This window comes from Squalius cephalus, assembly GCF_949319135.1.
Source record: "Squalius cephalus genome assembly, chromosome: 7".
NCBI lineage: Eukaryota > Metazoa > Chordata > Actinopteri > Cypriniformes > Leuciscidae > Squalius > Squalius cephalus.
The window spans coordinates 32,825,297-32,840,701 of record NC_137128.1 but is presented as its reverse complement, the minus strand read 5'-3'; the positions used below and the strand labels follow the sequence as shown (position 1 = coordinate 32,840,701).

Sequence of the window (15,405 nt, the reverse complement as noted above, 5' to 3'; positions counted from 1 at the left end):
TATATTGTATATATGAACAAGACAAATTAAAGGTCAAATGGAAAAAAATACTTAAACCTAAATTAACAACTTTATTCAGCAAGGCTAGACTAAATTGATCAGTTACAAGACATTTATAATGTTATAAAAGATTTAAATTTCAAATAAATGCAGTTCGTTTGAAATTTCTATTCAAAGAATCCACAAAACCAACAAAATCCAACAAAAACAATTATCAACATTGATAATAATAATAATAATACATGTTTCTTGAGCACCAAATCAGCATATTAAAATTATTTTTGAAGGATCATGTGACACTGGAGACTGGAGTAATGCTGAAAATTCATCTTTGCCATCTAAGGAATAGAGTAGGGTCTCCAGTCCCCAGATTGAATGCTCAGATGGCTTAGATGACCTTTAAATGTTTAAAGTCGACATGAAATCAAAATTGACCCTATTTACTTTGTTATCGCATATTACTAGTCTTGTGGTGAACAATTAATCCGTGCAAGTTAATACACAGAAAAAAAGTTTGCCGTGGTAATCTTTAATCAAAATCTGAAAAGTTACTTCCGGTCTGGAATGGCGTTCCTTTTCTGATGACGTCAGTTTGACGGCTTGAGTTGAAAACGCTTAACCACTCCCCTCAAACCGTTAGTCTGCTATGAGCAGAAATGGAGGAGCGCTAAAGTAAGACCCTGCCCTCTGTTCAATATTCCGTTTCACTTGGAAATACGTCACAACACTGGAGAAAAGTAGTTTGCAACTTCCGGTTCACAGGGACTTTAAAGGCCTGCTGAAGTGTCTTGGAACGCGCAGCTTTGTATGGTGCTAAGGAGGGACATATTGAATGTCTCCTTCCCCTTTTCAAATAGCCAATAGCGTATAGTTTACCTCACAGACAGCAAGTCGTACTTGACAGCACCATGGAAGCGAATTTGAGCGCTGATGATATGTTGGATTTAATAGTAGAGGTGTGAATAAATTCTAGCCATTTCATTCTTAACCAACATAGTTAGAAAACGGAATAAATCTCGAGCGTTTGAGCAACTGAACACACATCTCCAACCTATATTGCTCCGTGGCGTGTCAACGGTCGCTTTGGCCAGGTGGTATTTATAGCATAGAGGGCGGGAGTCCTAGACGCTTTAGATTCTAGAGAGCACTTGATTTGACAGAAGATGTGATGAGAAGCTGAAGTCCGCGCTGATGTCATAAAAATCTGTGATTCATTTTAGCAGAAGTGAGAGACTGTAGGTTTTGATCTCCTAAATGCGAATTTTGTCATTGTTTTGGAACACATCAGCTTATTCATAACCTTAAGGCTAACATATTCATACTAAAAGCTAAACATACAGATATTGGAGCATTCCACTTGATCATTACTAAATTTTTAGACTGTATTTTTATGTTTGCAATTAAAAGTGTAAGATTTCCACTCCTTAATAAATAATGTAATTTTATTATATTGTATTATATATATGTATTTTAACATTCTCTTCCTGTTCATTCACTCACCTGCAGATAATACTCTTCATCTGGCTGTCTTTCTCTTCCTGCTGTCTGCGCAGACGGTCCTCGCTGTCCTCCAATCGAGCCTTGTATTCTAAGAGAAGCTTCTGCATCTGCTGTTCCTGTGCCAGTAGCCGTCTCTCATACTCCTCTAGTCGCCGACTAGATGTCCGCAGACGCTCCTTCAGCTTTGAGATTTCCTGTTCGTACTTTATAGAAGAAGAGTAAATCTTAAAACCTTCTAAAGAGTGCATCCAATGCCTATTTGCAGGCATTTTTCTTTATCGCGTTTAGTACCTTCTCTACATGTTTGGAATCGTCTTTGCTCTGGCCTTCCTCTTCCTCATCTTCATACTGGCCGTTATTCAGGATCCATGCAGCAGTTCGCTCCACTGGAGACATGGTAACCGACTCTACGGGGGATTGGACCTTACGGACACAAGCAAGCACAAAGCATTAGTTGGGCTCAAACATTTACAAAAAAGGCACTCTTCTTTTTTCGGTCTTTACCTGTTTGTTGCCTCGCCCTCCTGGTACCGAGCTTTCTTTGGAGCATGTGGACTGCTGCCTGGATCTCTCACCGCTCTGCTGCATGGGCTCTGTGTTGACGCTGCCACTACTACGGAGGGAAGTACTGTGAGGGAGCGACCTTGGGGTTCGTGCCCCTGCGTTTACTGCCACCAACCCCACTCCTCGACTCTGTTGCTCCACTTTCACGATATGCGCAGTACCCGCGCTGCTCTGCCTTGGTACAGCCACCACCTGGGCTCCCGAGTGCTGGTCTGCCAGGGGCGGGTGCCAGCGTGCTGTGGGAGGAGGTGTCTCCTGTCCCTGTATGCTTTTGCGGCTGAGTTCCTCCTCCACGCTGCTGGTGGAGGGCATTCGGGCTCTAGGAGTGGCTCCCCGCACACCTGATGCGCTGGGGCTGGCGCTCCGAGAACTGCCTGTGCTCAGGTTCTCCGAGCTGGAGTCCGGCTGCAGGGACTGGACGGAGTGCGTGGACTGGGTCGAGTGGGTGGACTGTGCGTGCAGGTTGCTGAGGTGGTAAACAGGGTTTTGGAAAGACAACGGTTGCAGGCTGCGCTGCTGGCTGAGGGAGGGGTGGATAGGTCGACGCACCTGCGGGGCACTCTGGGGCAAATTGTCCCTCAGCTGTGGAACTTTCGGATGGACAGGGGGCTGGTGGAGGTGTGGAGGAGGGACAGGGCCGATGGAAGCTTGAGAGCCCACTCGGCCTAATCTAGGAGGGGCTTCGGGAACCGGATGCCCCTGTGCCAGGAAAGAGTCCTGCAAGTCCATTAAAGATACGCTGCGTCCGTTCGGGAGAGGGCTGTCTCGCTCCTCTTTGTCAGAGAAGCTCATGCTGTGCGTGGAGGACTGCTGACCCAATAAAGGATGCTTCCCTCGGACTAAGGCCTCCATGTGCTCCTGGACAGGAGATTTGATGCTCCTCATTTCACTGGGGAACAAGATACACAAGAATGAATATATGAGAATAATTGTGCCATACTATTGCACATGATTTAATATTCAAATTCAGTCTCAACGGTTTCTGAGAGTTACTTGCGTCAATGTAACATACAGGTACAATACATTAGTTTGACATAGCATTGTGATCTTTATTTGTCCTATACCCGTTGGCCTTCTCAGAGAAGTCTACGTAAGCCATCTGTTATGAAGTCTTGATGAAACTGAAGTTGTGACAGATCTTTTCTTCTGTATTTTGATGTACATCTGAGTAAAACGGATTATCAAACAAGATAAAATATAGGACAGGGACTTGGTTCAATTCATCAGTTGTTGATTGGACAAAAGCAGATCTGAATGCGAGCTTGCAGTCAATTGTAAGGGGCTGGGGTTTAAAGTCAATTTTAAATAAAAAATCATGGAATCAAAAAAAAAGAAAAAAAGAAAAAAAAAGAAATGTGCATGGATGAAGAGTTCACAGTGAGATCAATAACATTAGAAGATAAATAGGGTAAATTTTCATTTCATGCCAACTTCAAAGTGATCTTTCAGCAAAGGAAGTCTAAAGATATGTGAACCACTATGATGCATCTTCCTTAAGTATGGCTTTAGAAGATCTGGAATGTAGCACAAGAGACATAGATATCAAAATAAAGAAAATTATGTCCTACCTGTCTGCTGGGTCTTCAAATATTCTCTGCAGTCCTGAGGACACACTTCCACTGATGTCATGAGTGGAGCTATGGTCCTGGAAGCGCCTGAGCTGCTGCTGGATGGGGGTGGGACTGGACAGCGAGCGGGTAATATCGCCAAGGATTCGCGGCAGGGGCCCCAGTTTGGCCACCGTCGCCTGCAGGAAGGAATTGTCACCCTGGGTTGGTGCGTTACCATGGTAACCACATTACGGACCACAGAGGGCAACCACATGGAGCCCGAGAGTTTGAGGGTGCAGATGGCAGATTGATGGGTTGGCAGGAGTTTTTTTTTTTTTTGGTTGGTCGAGAGAGTAGGCACCATAATGCATTGGTGGTAGGACAGCGTTACCATGGAGACACAGTATGTCGGACAGGAAAGGGTGGAATGTATAGTGGCATGGGTAAACAGAGGAGAAAACAAAAGGGAAAAAGTCAAATTAGGGATAAATAAAAGGAAAACCAAACATGCTTCTACAAAAATGACAAAAGCCATTCCAAAAATAACAAATGAGGTCAAAATGGTCAAACGCAAGGCATGCATCAAACAACAACAGAAGGTTATGTCTGAGACGAGATAAAAGAAAGGTTGAGATGAATTAACTCATGATAGGAAACAAAAACATTTTGCAGGGAGGTTTTAATCGCAGACAAAACAAAACCATGCTCCAGACGCAACAGGTCAGCAAGAGTTAGGGGAAAGGCACATAGGAATGCTTGAACGCGCTGTGTCCAATGCCATTAGACAGACTGTTCCAGTTTAAACAGGGACACTAACCTCGAGGATAACCTAGACAATGAGTTAATGTAGTAATAATAACACTGCAAACAAGCACGAAGCTTTTTTTTTGGCCACACACAGCCCTTTAACAGTACTGCATATATAATGTTTGAAATCAGCTACAACCTTACAACGTTTAGTGGGGATCAAGCGTTACTGACATAAAGCACACAGCTCAACACAAGACATTTGCGGCAATACCTCTGAGGTATGAAATGTGCTTCCTGATTTTGAGACGTGGGCACTCTTAATTAATACTTAAATGTGCACTCAGTAATTTTTTTTGTTTATGTCAAGTAATATTCTTTTCATTCATGTTGCATTTGTTTATGTGTAAGTACCATTCATTTCTATGTCTAAAACTTTTTAATGAAGAAGAAATTACTGAGTGAAAAGGTTATGAACAAATAGAACCCCAGCTGTTGTAAATGTTTGTAAAATCAGACTTTAGCCTACAGTAGATTTCATTGTAAGAGGTATTGTTGCAGAACAATGGTTTGGAGGGATTGCAGTACCTTGTCCAGCTGAGACACCACTTCCCATAGTAGCGAGTGAAGCACTGACAGCTCGCGGCCGAGGTCGATGTAGCCCTCAAAGCCTGGGGTGTTGGAGATTGTCTCAAGATTCGAGATCTCAAGCAGAAAACGGGTCATACCAGCCCACTCGTGCTCCAGGAATTCATTCATGAAGGCCATATACTCCTCTTTGTTCCCAAATCTGATGTAACAGAGAATAAGAAATGCATGAGAAATTCTAAAAGAGCTCTAAGGCAGACAGACACTTAAGTTTCACAATGACTGCATTTACATGCACAAGAATTCTACAAAATGAATACATAACATTACATCAGAATTTGGCCATATTCTGAATATGCAAGTACTATGTAAACAGTTAACCTGATTGCTGTAACCAAAACTTGACTTAAGCGCCAATTTTCACATTAAAATTTGACTCAAATTGCTATTTGAGATACACAGATAGAATTTTTTTTTGGATGATACCAATTTTAACAAACTATTGGCCGATTCTAATACCGATATTACTTTTGTCATTAAAATAGATAGTGTTTTGATCATGTTTTAAATTAGCAAAGTTCAAAAAGCATGCATTAAGGTATACTAACTATTTTATTGCTGTATCATCAAATCATCTTCATTGAACACGGACTGGATCCATAATATTCAATACATAAATACAACAGAACAAAGATACATATGAAATAAACATTGTGGTCACACTTTAGATTAGGGTCCAATTCTCGCTATTAACAAACTATTAACTACGACTCTTGCCTCTATAAACTCCTAATTACAGCTTATTAATAGTTAGTATGGTAGTTGTTACATTTAGGTATTGGGTAGGATTAAGGGATGTAGAATATGGTCATGCAGAATAAGGCATTAATCAGGGTATCTGCACATTTTTGATCAACAAATTTAATGACTTTTAAGACCTTTTTAAGACCTTCAAGAATAAAAATTAAGACCATTACCATGGAAAAAATATATATATAAAAATGACACTCTAGGGTGTTCAGGTTAACAAAGCACATTTGTATTTGAGCAACAGTGCAAATAGTCTTATTAGCCTTTGGTGGTCCAATTCATGCTTTCGTCAAACATGACAACGAAGCTGCCTTGATTCACACTTGACAGAAGTCCCCTTTTTATGTACTGAACAAGTCCAAATCGAGTAAGAGAAGAGGTTTTGTCCCTGCCACAACTAAATGTTTTTGCACATTCCTCAGGGAACATTGCCCTGAAGTGCTCATGTCTTCGTTGGACGTATAGGAGTGATGTCGGCTAACCGTGTGCAAAACCCACAGCATTTCAGCCTTCAGTGTATTAGTTGGGGAGAATGTAAAATGGTGCCCCAAAGACAACAACGCGGCTGTAATGTTAGCCTCAGGGCCGTAGCCTAGCCATCATTTCAAAAGTGAGGGGGACAGAATAACTACCAATTCTTTTTTCAGGCTTGTTGACAGGTTTTTCCTTAAAGGTGCTGTATGTAGTTTTTAGCGGCCTCTAGCTGTGATGTTTCAGATTGCAACCAATAAGTTTACAAGCGCGTGCTCTTACGCGTGCTCGAATTTATGAGCGAGCACTGTGGGTACCGGCCAGACTGAGACGCAACCGGACGTAACACACAAAGCATCCCACAACATGCTGGAAACTCAGGTAAACTCCCACTGCAACGTTAAAATAATAGGCTACTTTTATCAGCTTGACGTTGAACTAATGCTCCATGCTCGTACCATGATAAGTATGGATCCTATCAACCGTGCCGAATTTTGCCACTGGGCAATTCCACGCAAAACTGTCACATCCATAACGCCAACTCAATGCCATGGTATGGAGTTGGCGTTATGGATGTGACAGTTTTGCGTGGAATTGCCCCACTGCAAGCTTACTTCACATTTTCTTCAGGAAATGTATATTCTAGGTTTGTAGATAAGGTTTCTCCATTATTCAAATGCCCTGCCGATGTTGATCCGTGTTTTTTACCCGAAGTTCATGTGTGAACGTCTGGCCTTACGAGCTTCAGCAGAAAAAACGTTTTTTGTTGTTTTTTATCAATATGTGGAGTTTGTGTTGGAGTCTGTGTTTTGCTGGGAGCAGGTCGTTTCTTAGTGTTATCAGACATGTCATAAGTTGCATGAGTCATAAGTCCATGTCATAAGTTGCAGTGTCGTCGCTGTTGAGTGCAAAGTCAGTAGGCTAGACGAGGCGAGAGGCGAGAGGCTCGGGAGCGCGCATGCAGGTGACGTCACTGGCGGTAAATCCGACCCGGGACCTTCACATAAAAATAAGAATACTTGCTTTCAGAGGTAATAGCAAAACCCGCAAAGTGGATAAATTTAATGTGAGATTACAACCCCTTCACACACAGGCAATAAAAAAATGATTTGTTTTGGTTGAAAAGCTACATACAGCACCTTTAGTTGGCTTAAAATGCTATTTATTTTTAAAGCAATACAACAGAAAGAAAGAAATGCAGATGTTCAGTATACCGTATACTTTATAGGCTATAAAAAAAGTATACTTATACTTTATATACTTATGGTAAAATCCTGATCATGTATTTTACTAGTTAATAAAGTAAGCTAATAAAAAGAAAATTTTGTACATTTTAAAGATAAATTCATTAATCTGGTGCACTTAGTCACTCGAATCCACTGTTAAAAATAAATAATCCACCGCCCAACCGCCCAAACCTAACGTTATATTCTCTGATTTAGATATCTGCATCTGATCATCGCATTACAATTATTCAAATGATCAGTGTTAAGCATGATAATATGGTAAAATCACACTGAATTAAGCTGATTTAAAAATAACATTTACTTAAAATAAAAGTTGTTATTTTGGCAAAATTACATTTCCTTAATAGCCTAGCAGAGTCTTACTAAAACTTTCCAATTGCAAATCTTTTAAAACTACTTCAAACTTTCTAGTTAGGCTTTTTCAAGAGAACTTAGTTTGTAGACAACTTTTAGACAAATTTTTATCTAATTGTAAAGTGTTAACAAATTATGGTAAACATGATCTAACCTAACGTTACTGCCTGATTCAAGCAGATAGTGGCTGTTAATGCATGAAAATACAAATTCAGCATTAACAATCACCATGTTTATTCTAATTTGAAGGGCTTCGATAATATATCTGTGAAAATAAAAGATATTACGAATAAAAACAGTTAGTGAATATTTTAAATTTATAACAAAACTTGTTAATTATTCAACAAGAGAAATAGGCTGAGTTATCCGCATTGTGCAACACAATTCGAATACCACATGAATTATAGATGACAACTTACTTGCAGTGCTTGACTTTTTTGTGAATAAGGAGTGAAGAGTTTTTTTGCCGTTTTGAACTCATTGCGACCTCTATGAAAATTATTCGGCGCGGCCGCGCGGTTGCGTGCATTTGGGCGTGATGCACGAGTGACTGATTACCATGGAAACGTGAAAGTCACGTATGTAGATAGACTATCCTTGACTCTTTGGATTAAAAATCTCGATGTAGGCAAACAGCTGAATGGGGACAGTTGTTGCCTGACTGTCGCGCTTGTGCTTCTCCCCTTTCATATGCGCGTCAAGGGCTTTTGCAGCCCTATATTTCTCATCATTGAGCCAGTTATCATTAAATTTGCACTTCCCCATCTTAGCTCGCGTCTGCCACTACACTTCTTCGTCTGTTTCTATGACAGGCCTACGGAAAACACGTACTGCCCCCTAAATGGTGTGTGATGCCTGTGCAATAGGCACACGCTACTTTTTACTGTCTTTAGACAGGGACGTGCACTGGTTAAATGGAAAATACCGGTAGTTTCTCCCGACAAAAGGAGAAACTCCGCCAGATGAAATTTAATGCCGCCCAGATGAAATTTAATGCCACTCTTCAAAAATTTGTGAAATTTAATACATTTTAAGACCTTAAAAAACGTAAATTTTATTTAAGACGTTTTAAGACTTTTTAAGGATCCGCGGGGACCCTGTTAATATGTGCTTTATAAGTACTAATAACCGGCCAATATCCTAGTAATATGCATGTTACATTATACATCTTGACATTTTACAACTTCAATGCTTTCACTTAATTAATTAAATTAAAACCATTAAGATCTGCCTTTTTTATACTATAGCTGATATGCCAATGGTTTTAAATTGATCAAATCGACGGCCGATACATCAGTGCATCTCTACTATTTTCAAATTCAAAACCTTAAAAATCTATTTAACATTTTGAATTTTATCTAGTAAGCATCTGAAAATCTAGTATTGTATGAGAAGTGTGCATGACATACTTGGCAAAGTTAGCGAGATTCTGGATGACTTTGGCGATGAGCGTGAGTGTTCGAGAGGTACGGTCGTCTGGGTATTCCTGCATGAGACTGAAGAGGGATGGGGACATGATGGCAGGGCACAGGAAACGCAGGAAGAGTGATGCACTAATCAGACGCTGACTGATGTCCTGTTTCCCTCGAGCATGACACTGCTGCTTCCATGATGCAAACACCTCCTTCAGTTCCCGGGGAAACACACTGACCAGAGCACAGTAGCAGGTTAGGATGGAATTAATGCAATTGCAAGCATGTGCACATGAACAAACTATATACAAGGACATTGTAGTTGTATTTGTAGTTAGCAGTTAAAGCATTGTGAACTACATAATCATCCTGGCAAAAATCTTACATATTCAAAAGTTCAAAAGTGTGGGGTTGGCAAGATTTTTTTTTTTTCCAATGTTTTGAAAAACCGTGATACATTTTTTCAGGATTCTTTGATGAATTGAAAGTTCAAAAGAACTACATTTATTTCAAAGAAATCCTCTGTAACATTATAAATGTCTTTACTGGTTACTTTTGATCAACTTAATGCATTCTTGCTGAATAAAAACTGGCTGACCCCAAATCAATGGACAATAGCGTAAATCTAAACTTTTAAAGTCTGGAAAAATAAATATATAAAGAATGCAACCAAGTTATTAAAATGATGTAATCTATAATCCATCTATAATGATCCAATCTTGATTTATTTATTTTCTATGACTTTTCCAGTTGCTTATGATTTCTGAAAAATATTTTTTAAAAACATTTTATGTAGATTATACTTCACAAGTATTTTACTTCAAACATTTCAGCTGAGAATAACTAGGAACATTTTCCATTTAACGTTTTATTCATTTCCATAACATTTCCAGACCTGGAAATATATATTTTACACACACACACTACCGTTCAAATGTTTTAGATCGGTAAGATTTGTTAATGTTTTTAAAATAAGTCCTTATGCTCACCAAGGCTGCATTTATTTGATCAAAAATACAGCAAACACAATAATACTGTGAAATATTTTTATAATTGAAAATAACTGTTTTCAAAGTTTTTTGCAAACTGTTTTGTTGGCAAAGATGAATTTTCATCATCATTACTCCAGTCTTCAGTGTCATGTGATCCTTCAGAAATCATTCTAAATATTATCATGGTTGAAAACTGGTTTTTTCAGGATTCTTAGATGAATAGAAAGTTCAACTGTATTTATCTGAAATAGAAATCTTTTGTAACATTATAAATGTACTTACTGTCACTTTTGATCAATTTAATGCATGCTTGCAGAATAAAAGTATAATTTTATTTATAAATTTTTTTTTTTTTATTCTTACTGACCCCAAACCTTTGAACAGTAGTGTATAATGTTACAAAAGAAACTTTTTAATCATAAAATATTTCACAATATTACTGTTTTTGCTATAAATATATTGTTTTCTTTGTTTTTGTTGTCATTTCATTTTCTGCTCAGCTACTAGTGAAAAGTTAATGCTTTATACAAACTCAGTCTTGTTTGTTATATTTTGGAATTGAAAGAAAGTTACCAGTAAGAGTTGATGATCTTGCAGAAGGCCAGCTCACAGCACATCTTCAGGTTACTTTGGTGCTCTGGAAGCTCATTGCCGGAGCACTTTGATGGGTCTACTTCACAATTTTCATCTGACTCATACAGGGCTTTAATAAACTCTCCTACAAAGCAGAGCACAAACATACAGTAAAGGGTCTTAGATATACAAGCTTTAATTAGCAACCTTTTCCCAAAGGAGAGCAAGGCAAATAGCACAATCAACCTCCTTTAGAACACCACGGTAATCCTTTAATTTACCTAGTGCATCATGTAGGTACTTTTGTCCCACCAATTTGAGGTATTCTTCAATGGCTTTGGTGGCTAGCGTGTTCTCTCTAAAGATCAGCACGTCATGGTCAGCGCAGCGATCCACCTCTGACATCACCAGATCCGTTAGGAAGTCCTAATACAGACAGTTTAGTTGACCTTCAGTCAAGCAAGTGATTTATGGATAATTTAAGTTAATGAGAACTTAACTGGCATCGTACCTTTGCCCGTCCCGTGCTCTGCAGTATGTGCACGAGCGCGCTGGCCATCTCCTCTTTGTTTTTCACGCTGATGACTGGCTCCAACACAGAGCATAACATGGTATAGTTATTGGTCACAAACTCCGCAAACTCCTTGTACTGCTCCATGGGCAGGATAGAGACCGTCTGGAAGCGAGATTTGATGCGGATGGAAGGGCCTCCACCTTTGGCTTTGCTGGTGGTGGGGGTGCTGATCGGATACCATTTCTCCACAAACTGCCTTCCCATCACTCCCTGCACGGGGATGTTCACCAGACCCACGTAGTTGTTTTTGTCCTTTTTCTTCTTCTTATCCACATCACGGTAGATGTGTACAGTGATGCTCTTCATGGCTGGAAGGCCGGAGAACTCAAAGTGTTCCCCCCAGAACAGGCAGTCGGAGCGGGTTTTGCTGGTGGTGCGGGCGTATAGCATGTCATCCAGACACAGCTCACAGAAATACTTCTTTTTCGGTGGCAGGTCTTTGGCCTCGATGATCCACAGGCGGAGGACGTTTTCCGCCCGCCGGCAGTTGTCCTGGTGATGGAAAGACACTGATTGAATCACAGCAGCTCATTTTAGGTATTTATCAAGCATGCATGGTTTTGTCTTGATTAAAAATGACAAAAAAACAAAGCATCTGATGGTCACCTTATTAGGCTGCACAGTTCTCTTGAGGTTCTCCATCCATTTGTCCCGTTCAGCAGCAGAGGAGCAGCTGAAGCACTTACTTCCACCTGAGTACGCCACCTACATGAGGAGGGGGAGAAATTCAGAAATTCATTCATTTAACCAATGTGTTATAAAGAAGAACTGAACTGCATCCACTATAGCCCTGTGGTTGTACCAAGGTACAGTTTGATTTCATTAACATTAATTAATTTAGCAGATGCTTTTTGCTAAAGAGACTTACAAAAGATCACTGCAACACTGTTACATATTTGTATATCATGGTATGTTAAACAGGGTTCACAAAATGTAAATGCATTAAAAGTTTGGGGTGAATGAGATAAAAAAAAATTTTTATACTTTTATTAAAGGTGGGATCAGTAGTTTTTGAAAAACACTTTTGAAAACTGTGTTGGACCGAGTACCTAAACACTTGTAACCAATCAGCAGTAAGGAACGTATCTACTAATGATGGGGAGGAGAGAGCGCTCAGTGCACACACCCAGGCATTAGCTGAACGACTACAGAAAGAGATTGCAGATAAAAAAGCGAAAGAGGAAAATGTCAGCGGAACATAAAATTAAAAAGAAGGCTTACGTTCAGGCAACAGGTAGGATTCGTGTTAATATCGGAGAAGCTTACCAGCGCTGGAGAGAACTCAAGGAGCGGGAAGGCCTAACATCGGATGCTGAGTTTGCTTTATTTCTTCTCGATAGGTGAGTAGCATTGTTTAGCTTTGTTTCACAGAACTAATATATGCTGGCCATTGCTTGAATATGCTTGTGTGTCATCTTTGCTTGTTTTTTCATTTGCGATCTTATTGTCATTCGCTTCAGCTATGAAAAAGACACATTCATTTCCACACCAAATAAGCCTGGAGCGTCTAAACCTCCTCCACTGTCTGTTTCAAGCATTGGCTCCCAAAGTGTGTCTGAAAAGTAAGATAATATACTCCTAATATATGTTTGTTTCCTTTGATTCCTCATTTAGTGATTGATATAACCCCCTAATCTTGTTATAGTTGTAATATATCCGTTACTATGAATGTCGTGCTTGTGCTATCGAGTTGATCATGATAACTTTGTGTTTTTGGGATGGGTGTTGAGCGTCGCCTTCCACGTGAAACGGAGCTGAACCACTTAAAACACACATTACTACCAAAAAACATTCGCCGTGGATTACCATAGTAACACATTGCAGTTACAGCCGATTCCGCCATAGTCGCTACCTGGGTCACAGTCGCGTATGTAAGTGTGGGGCGGAGCTATCAGATTAGGGGCGAGATCCTTTTGGGGTAGGGGCGTGTTTGTTTTGGCGATTTCAAAAATCAACATTGGCCAACAGTGTTTTTCAAAAACTACTGATCCCACCTTTAATGAATGCATTAAAAGTGACAGTAAAAGGCACTGATAATGTTACAAAAACTTTCTATTCATCAAAGAATCCCAAAATAATGCATCATGAATTCCACAAAAATATTAAACAGCACAAATGTTTTCAACACTGATAATGATAAGAAATGTTTCTTGAGCACAAAATCATCAGAATGATTTCTGAAGGATTATGTGACACTGAAAACTGAAGAAATGGCTGCTGAAAATTCATATTTTCCATTGCAGGAATAAACATTTTAAAATATATTAATATATTTAATAAAGAAAACAGTTATTTTTGTAATAATATTATATTTAATAATATATAATGTATAAATATTAATATATAAAATAATATAATATAAACTGTATTTTTGATTAAGTCAATGCAGCCTTGGTGAGCAAAAGCTACTTCTTTTTTTTTACACACAAAAAAACAAACAAAAAACAAACAAAACAAACGTACCAACCCAAATCATCTGAATGGTACATATAAATGTCAATGTGATCATGGGAATAACGCTAAGAGGCAAAGTTTGTACCTCAAAGCAGAAGTCTTGTCCTAGAATGCTGCTGTGTAAAGGTTTGATGTAGACATCCTCCTCCATACTCAGATCCAAAGCTTCAACAGCACTGCCTGGGCTCAGCAAAGATTCATGGGAACTGGACTCCTTCAATTTGGGCAGGCCTCGTGACCTAGAACAGCACACAGAAATAACAGAAACCTTAACTTAGTTACTCAAGATTCAGCCAGATCACTTAGTAATAATTACATCCTCTCTTCCGATTCTGATATTTCAGTCTCCTTCCTCACTGGCTAAACAGTGTCCTCAGCCACAGGAGATTTGAGATGCAAATAAGAACCATGACAAATGGTTTCTGCTCAGAAAGATTCATTATAATTTCATATGAACTTAGGGTTGAGGTCATGTTTAATAATAATAAATAAAAATAATAAAAAAGATTTTACAGAGTATGGCCACAGGGAGGCAGCCAAACGTAAGAGTGAGAGTTAAAGCGATAAACCCAATAATTTCATTATGTGTATACACAAAATAATACATTTCTATTTATTTACTGTAGTTAAAGCAATATTTATTATAAAATCTGACACACAATAAACAACTTCCAGAATTTCACTGCTTCCAGAAAGAAAGTTTATACCTACGAAAAACAACTAATGATCCACTTGAAGGAGTATCCCAAGAGCATATCAGGATATTATCGCACTCCTAAAAAGAAACGCCGCGTTTTCACTTCATTCTTTGGTGTAGCTGTAGAGCTACTTCCCCGTAGCTCAGGTGAGGTTAAAGAGGACGACAGAAATCTGATGTGACAAACAAGAAAGAGGGCTGGCCAATGCAAAGTCCCCGTGAGAATGTTTCCATGGGGACCGCCCTATGAGGAACTGAGGAGCGAGGAATGAGTTGACTACACAAACATCTTAAACACTTCCACACACACACATACACCTGCACTACCGCCACACTTGCACAACATCCACACCTTGACATTACTCACATGGTTGGTTTGTGTTTAATGAGGATTCAGTCATTAGATGAGACCAGAGGAGAAAAACAATCATGTCTTTCATGCTCATCGAAGCTGCATTTGTTCGATCAAAAATGTAGCAAAAACATTAATATTGTGAAATATCATAATTTAAAATGACTGTTTTCTGTTGTAATATTTTTTTTTAAATGTAATTTATTGCTGTGATGGCAAAGCTAATTTTTCATCAGCCCTGACTCCAGTCTTTAGTGTCACATGATCCTTCAGAAATCATTCTAATATGCTGATTTGGTGCTCAAGTGACATTTGTGTTGTGAAATATTTTGTGGAAACCATGATACACTTTTTTTTGTTCTGTCCTGAAGAATATAGATTAGATCAATTACTGATTTTATCTTTAAAGATAAGCAATCATCTGTTAGCTTTTTGTTTTAAAGTTTACAGCTGCTATAAGTTTGAACCAAATGACACAGCACATACGATCAGACAGTTGGTCACACAACATGGACTATCC

At 39.2% G+C, this 15,405-nt stretch overlaps 2 protein-coding genes across 6 annotated transcripts in view; both read right to left on the bottom strand.

Annotated features, from left to right (window-relative positions):
• rasal2 (RAS protein activator like 2) overlaps positions 1–15,405 on the bottom strand; it is an 86,343-nt gene that overhangs the window by 4,150 nt on the left and 66,788 nt on the right. For 3 of the 5 annotated variants that reach the window (XM_079877375.1, XM_079877379.1, XM_079877378.1), the window contains 11 exons: positions 13,922–14,075; positions 11,989–12,087; positions 11,320–11,874; positions 11,090–11,234; positions 10,809–10,953; positions 9,241–9,477; positions 4,950–5,151; positions 3,633–3,832; positions 2,005–2,953; positions 1,792–1,923; positions 1,501–1,703 (listed from right to left, as the gene is read on the bottom strand). In XM_079877375.1, coding sequence (XP_079733501.1) covers positions 1,501–1,703; positions 1,792–1,923; positions 2,005–2,953; positions 3,633–3,832; positions 4,950–5,151; positions 9,241–9,477; positions 10,809–10,953; positions 11,090–11,234; positions 11,320–11,874; positions 11,989–12,087; positions 13,922–14,075 — 3,021 coding nt within the window. The remainder of the gene's footprint in view (positions 1–1,500; positions 1,704–1,791; positions 1,924–2,004; positions 2,954–3,632; positions 3,833–4,949; positions 5,152–9,240; positions 9,478–10,808; positions 10,954–11,089; positions 11,235–11,319; positions 11,875–11,988; positions 12,088–13,921; positions 14,076–15,405) is intronic. The other 2 variants (XM_079877377.1, XM_079877376.1) reach the window with 1 other exon arrangement.
• dhx9 (DEAH (Asp-Glu-Ala-His) box helicase 9) overlaps positions 1–15,405 on the bottom strand; it is a 35,562-nt gene that overhangs the window by 15,627 nt on the left and 4,530 nt on the right. The gene's annotated exons all lie outside the window — the stretch shown is intronic.